This window comes from Carassius auratus, chromosome 41 (genome assembly GCF_003368295.1).
Source record: "Carassius auratus strain Wakin chromosome 41, ASM336829v1, whole genome shotgun sequence".
NCBI classification, from domain to species: domain Eukaryota; kingdom Metazoa; phylum Chordata; class Actinopteri; order Cypriniformes; family Cyprinidae; genus Carassius; species Carassius auratus.
Genome location: NC_039283.1, coordinates 2,039,921 through 2,046,527, shown reverse-complemented (window position 1 = coordinate 2,046,527; position 6,607 = coordinate 2,039,921). Strand labels below are relative to the sequence as shown.

At 33.6% G+C, this 6,607-nt stretch overlaps 2 protein-coding genes across 5 annotated transcripts in view; both read right to left on the bottom strand.

Moving 5' to 3' along the window:
• Positions 1–6,607, bottom strand: part of LOC113059477 (collagen alpha-6(VI) chain-like) — a 1,020,620-nt gene that overhangs the window by 483,899 nt on the left and 530,114 nt on the right.
• scn1ba (sodium channel, voltage-gated, type I, beta a) overlaps positions 1,975–6,607 on the bottom strand; it is a 28,903-nt gene continuing 24,270 nt past the window's right edge. For 3 of the 4 annotated variants that reach the window (XM_026228127.1, XM_026228128.1, XM_026228130.1), the window contains 4 exons: positions 5,249–5,486; positions 3,717–3,858; positions 2,769–2,840; positions 1,975–2,678 (listed from right to left, as the gene is read on the bottom strand). In XM_026228127.1, the coding sequence (XP_026083912.1) occupies positions 2,774–2,840; positions 3,717–3,858; positions 5,249–5,486 (447 nt within the window). In that variant the 3' untranslated portion in view covers positions 1,975–2,678; positions 2,769–2,773. The remainder of the gene's footprint in view (positions 2,679–2,768; positions 2,841–3,716; positions 3,859–5,248; positions 5,487–6,607) is intronic. The other variant, XM_026228129.1, reaches the window with a different exon arrangement.

Below are 6,607 nucleotides of genomic sequence, written 5' to 3'. Positions count from 1 at the left end.
TTGGATTATCTCCTTTTGGAAAGTTGATATGGTTCTGATTTTGTATGCTCATTTATTATCAATTGTTATTGATGCTAAATTGTCATTAGTGATCCTTTTTAATGTTGAAAACAGTTAACAGTGATACATTTTTAAGGGATTCTTTAAATATAAAGTCCAATGAATAGTGTTAATAATTGTCTACTGTAGAGTCACTTTTGACCAATGTCCAATGTCCTATTTTTTTAAAATTATTATTATTATTTACATTTTACTCAGCCCAAACTTTTGAAATGGCAGTGTATCATGATCTCCCCCATAAAAAAAAAAGGTAAGCAGCAAGATAAAATAAAAAAGTTTATATAATAAAAATTAAGAGAGGTTTCTTGGCTCTTATCAGCATATTAGATTGATTTTTGAAGGATCATGTGACACTGAAGACTGGTGTAATGATGCTGAAAATTCAGCTTTGGCAGCAGAGGAATAAATTACATTTTAAAATTGATTTTAATAACAAATGTTCTTGATTTTTGATCTTCCTGAATTGTATCAGTTTCACGGTTTGATAGAACCCTTTAATCTCTTGATAAAATCAATGCATGCAGGTCAAGAGAGAAAAGATTTGGAAAACACATCAGCTTTTTAAACACATTTTATTATGTACTATCTTGTCCATGATTTATTTGGCAAGCAACATGTTCACTTCAACAGGAGACTGATGATGGAATTGTCAGGTCTTTGTGTTGATACTGTACAGATTCCCACAGAGGTGCGGACATTGTCAGATAGTGACGATATTCTGTGACATCTAAGTGTTTGGACGATACCATCGATGTTGTAGTCATCACAGCACTAAAAGCAGCGAATGAAACGCATCCTGTGTTACAACTGCGGCAGTGTTCATGACGGTATTCATAAAAGCGTATTTAAAAGCATGCAGTAGAAATCTACCTATTCAACAACCACCGAATGAAAGATATAAAAAGTAAGAAAACCAGAGCAGGGAAGTCTCAAGTCTCATGTTCATTCATGCATAAAGGCAGTGAGACTTTGGCAGTGTTGTGCTGCCCTCTGTAGTCACTACCAGACATTGGCTACTGAGAGGGAGAGGAAAGACTGGAAGCTTGTGATTGAACACAACTGATTCCTGCTTTCTCGTTCCGGATCTTTAGAAATGATCAGACACGAAGAGCCAGAGGCTTACACATCGTTCCTACAGGAGGCACACTTTAAACTTGAAGTCATTCTCAATCGATTTCATGCAGCCCTTGATTATCTTGTCAGCAAAGACGAAAAGAACAGGGGAGGAACTGTGAGGCAAACATGAGAAATGATCCTCTACGGCACATTGTTAATAATATACTTCTCACAATAGTTTCGGAGGCTTTGAATCTCACACAACAATGCACTTTTCTGACGCATATGATATTAACATATATGTGACATTCATTTGCTTCTGTGTTGTTTCTTTTAAGAGAATGATTTGAATAGCTTTATACGCTGTCTTTTTTTCTTTCTTTTTTTCAGAACAGATATTTTTTGCTATATAATGCTAAAAATCTTTCATATTTAATACCAAGTAGGTATACCCTAAATATAGGGAGCTGGTCGTGATGTTTTGTAGATGCAATGACAATTTGAGTGAGCTGTTAGCCTACTTATCAGTGAGAAAATTTCTGGTTAGAGAGTTAGTTCTGGTTCAGATCCTCTGTATGTGACCAGTGCAGTTTTCAGACAGGAAGCTCTTCTTGTAAATGTGCGTTAATAGTTGTCTGCATTCGCTATGTAAGGCTAATCACAGTCTCCAGCAGCCAAACACGAGATGTTACGATTTCTCTATATGTTAGAGGTGTAACGGCACACAAATATCACGGTTCGGTATGTACCTCAGTTTTGAAGACATGATGTCAAGAGCAATTTTACTTAAATTAAAGCTCTCTTTATATATATATATATATATATATATATATATATATATATATATATATATAAAAACAGTGCTTTAATGAACAACACACCTGACAGTATAGCTCCTTTGAAACTCTTATTTTTAAGAATTTTCGTTACAAATATGTGTGCCGTTACACTCCTAATATATAAGCTATAACTAATTTTATATTTTATATATTCTATTTCTTAATATGTAGTTTGATCTTTAAATAATAAGATAAATAGATACGTTTTCACAATCTATTTGACAGTTCTTAAGGTATTTTTTTTGTGTGTGTTTGTGTGTGTGTGTCTGGCTCAGTAAATATGCTAGTGATTATTATACACATTTCAATATGTTGTGATGACCTCTAGCTCAGTAGATATACTGTTGTGACAGTTTTATCGCATGCACAGCGGAGTTTTCATGATGTGGAAACAGCAAAGAGATGTTAAAAGATCAAACACGTATGTACAAGTGATGTTCTGTTCAGTGTTACAGCTTCATGCTTGAACCAATGAATGCATCAATAATTCGTTAACCTCAAAGTTGTCATCTAGAGCCTTAAAACAAAACATTTCCCTTTATGTAATGTGTGACTGTGTGTTTCCCCGATGGTTTAGAACGGTGGGTCTGTCACAGTCGTACACAGAGGTCAAAACAGCAGCCCTGTGCGTTCACAGAGAGCCGGTGAGGGTGACGGAGGAGGCCATTGGTGATGCTGTGATGGACCGAGCATCAAGCTTTTGGCTTGAGACTTTTTTTGGACCTGAAATGAAACAAAAGGTAGATTATTAAGATGACATGTAATTCAGAAAACTCTGTGTGTGACCATAATAGTTACATTTAACTAACCCACCTGCGTTATTCTGCCACCGTTACACCTGCACAATTATCTTTGCTCTCCGAGGTTATAGCTAAATATTCCGCCCTAAGAGAACGGATGGAGGGAAAGAAAGGCAGAAGGGACAGAAAAGGCAATGAAAAAAAGAACAGCAATGAGAACTTGAAAGGTTTTGAGAACAGCTGCTTGCAGAAAATTATAGATCCATTTAAGATTAAGGGAAATATAGTTTTGAAGGAAGAAAAGCAGTGAAACTAGAGGTGGAAAAGTAAACTTTTTTTTTTTTTTACCATGGTGAATGGTTATTAGCCGAAACAAGCTTTTCACTTCACAAGATTTTAATTAATGGACTGGAGTCTTGTGGATTATTGTGATGTTTTTATCAGCTGTTTGGCCTCTCATTCTGACGGCACCCATTCACTACAGAGGATCCATTGGTGAGTAAGTGATGTAATGCTAAAAATCTCCAAATCTGTTTCGATGAAGAAACTCATCAGTACATTTTCAGTAAGTTTTCATTTTTGGGTGAACGTTTCCTTTAAAAACAATGGTTTTCTCAGCATTGCCACAGAAGCACCTTTCAGAGAAACATTCTAAAAATAACTTTTTTTTTTTTTTTTTAGGTGTGTGAGGAACATTTAAAAAAACTAAAGAGCATTTTTCCATTATGAAGAATCTTTTATGGAATGGAAAGCCTCCACGGATGATAAATGCTCTTCATTGAACCATTGATGCCAATTAACAACTTTTATTTATAAGCTATATGCAAAGTTAGCAAAATGAATTTTTACCACATAAACTCTTGTCTGTTTAGCGTGGTATACAAATACCCCCTTAAATATGTTTCGTCCATATTTCCTGTTTTAATAGTACATCCCTAAAGGTCCCTAATAAGGCAGACAGGTGTTTGTTATTAAGAGAAATGAAGTCTGTGGAAAATGGAAATGTGAAGACATCACTCACTCGCTCTCTCTCAGAGCTTCCTCTCCAGCTGCTGCAATCTTCCTGTAACAGTAGACCATCTCCACCAACAGCCACAACTGCAGACCAATAATGGACACGTACATCATGATCTCGGATAAGATGGACGCCATGCCTCGTGTAGCTGGGAGTGAGTGAGAACAAAATTCAAATTCAGTTCAGAAATCTATATTAGGTTTTTCTATAAAACTTTCACAGTTTTATATATAATCAACTCCTAATCTGATTACTTTAGATTTTTTTTTTTGATCAAAAATGCTTGTGAAGTATCTAGACGTACTGTATTTGTGCAGGTTTCAGCACTGTCAGTATTATACTTCAGTACTGCCAGATCTCATCATTTACATCAGTGCTGATGTGGGCCTGACTCAGCCTCTGACAGGAAGTTAAAGACACTTCTAGTTGAACAATCCCTGTCAGCATATATGACACGATGGCTTCGTCCGAGTGGACAGACATGCTCTTACATGGACATGTGACCTGTCAGATTCCTCAGAAGCTGATTGTGAAAAATTACAATTTGATTTGATGATTGTCTGTCTATTTTACATTGTATTAAAAAGGGAAAGTGTTTGTCCAAAATACTCTACGTAATCTAGATTTTGCCCTATAAAACACAAATTAGTTATGTTGCAAAATGAATTTGCTTGTGATCACTGGCTTTAAAACTCGTTCTAAAATAGTTTTTGCAATTTCTCTTAGTTTATATATATATATATATATATATATATATAAATAATATTTCTATTTAGATTTAGTTTATATTTATTAAAGTTTTCATAGTTTTAGTACTTTATTTAGAACATATTTCATATTAGTTAGTTGCCATGGCTAATTTTGTTTCATTTTTCATTTAATAATTATATTTTATTGTATTTTAGCTTTATTTCAATTATCAAATATTATATTTAATAGACTTAGTTTTTGTTTTATTTAACCATAACAACACTGCTGATTACTTGACTAATAGGACTTTATTTTATAGATTTTTTTTATAATTTTTTTTTGTAATTTACTATTTATTTATTCTGTTGTCCTGTACATTTTCTATTTTTCTGAGCATATGTAGGTTTTTTTTTGTCATTTTTTTTTCTTGCTTTATCTTTTTTATCAAGTTTTATCTTGAGAAAAAGCTCAAGGGGGTAAAAAGTATAATGTTGAATCAATTTACAATAGAAATATTGCAATAAATTAATAAATAATGTAAATAACTCTGGGCAAATAAATGATGCATTAGTTTTCAAACAGATAAGCATTGGGGAGTCAAAGACTAATGCTGCTGCTATCACAACACTCTGCCTTCATGACTGTGTAAAGGCAATGACAGTGTCCTTGCTTTTGATATTTCAAAGGCATTTCTATTTAGTGATGACTCATCTTTCTTTATGGACACACCCTTGAGTTCCTTGATTATCTTGTCAGGCTAATTATGCTGTCACATCCTTACTTTCATTTGTGTCTGCTTGCATTCGTTTCCTCTCGTATAAATTTCCTGTCTGTTTTAATGAACATACCTTTGCCTACTACGTTGATGGAGATAAACTTGGTGGCATTGGTGCGGTACTCGTAATTGGGGAATACAAGGGTGCGGTCGAAGAAACATCGATAGGTGCCGGTGTCGTTGAAGGTGACGTTAAGGATGTAAATTGAGCCGTCCTGCACATCTTCAGTTTTTTTACTGCCGTTCCAGGCTAGGCGTTCATCGAAGCGGTCGTCCATTATGTAGCCTGTCAAGTCTGCATAACTGTAAATCTAAATTGTAAGAGAAAAGAGCTCTTATTAGCTTGTGAGACTGCCAGGACAAATAACCAGTGTGAAGGACACAGGATCTATTCAGCATCCAAAACAGCCATTTTTAAATTCTCCAGTATTTTGTGTCTCTAAAAACAGCTGTTAAAAAGGCACAAGGTCAGTGGTTGACTGTTGTATTTGTCTGTTTTATAGTGATGTTTCATTCAATTTGAAATAACCTTATTATGAACATCAAGTTGTCTCAATGAGGGATTCGTTCATTGACCGCGTATACTTAACTACATACAGTTCATAAAACATAAAGTTTGGGGTTTTTGTAAGACTATGAGCATGGAACCCACAGACTCAAGAGAGACTCGAAATTAACATTTAACATTTTAATTATATTCTGCTGCTGAAATGAATGAAATAACTTGTTCATTTTGATGAACGAGATTCAAAGATCAAAGAGTTAGTAAAATTGCTTGAAATTCCCATCACTAATATTGTACTCTACACTTCAGAAGAGCTCCATTGGGTTAAACGGATAGATTACCTAGAAATGGAAATTCTGCCATTTACACACCTGCAAGTTGTTTCAAACTTTCTTTCTACTGTGAAATACAATCACAGATATTTGTCCACTGTCTGTTACCAATATATTTAAATAAAAAAAAATCTTCTTTTGTGTTCAACAGAAAAAGAAACTCATACAAGTAAATGATTATAGAATTTTTATTTTGGTAAAACTTTTCCTTTAATGGTCGTGGACAAGCTTTTACAAAGTCATGTAAAGTAAAATATATATTTTTATATAATATTTTAAATGAAAAAAATAATAAAAACAATATATTAATATAGTAAAGATAATCAATAAAAAAGCGAGTTATGATCTTTTCTGAAACCTCACTTTGGTGTAGGATTTACTTGCAGTATATATAAGTTATGATAATTTAAATCATTTTCACACAGTAAATTGCTAGTAAATTCCACAAATATTTACAAAAACAAAAGACTGAAATTGTATTTTCTTGTAATATGTAGTCCAGTTATCTTTATTTATTTGCTTTGCATTACTTTTAATATGCCAATAATCTCACATTTTTAATGAAACTGTTTATATTAAGCAATTGTATAAGTAG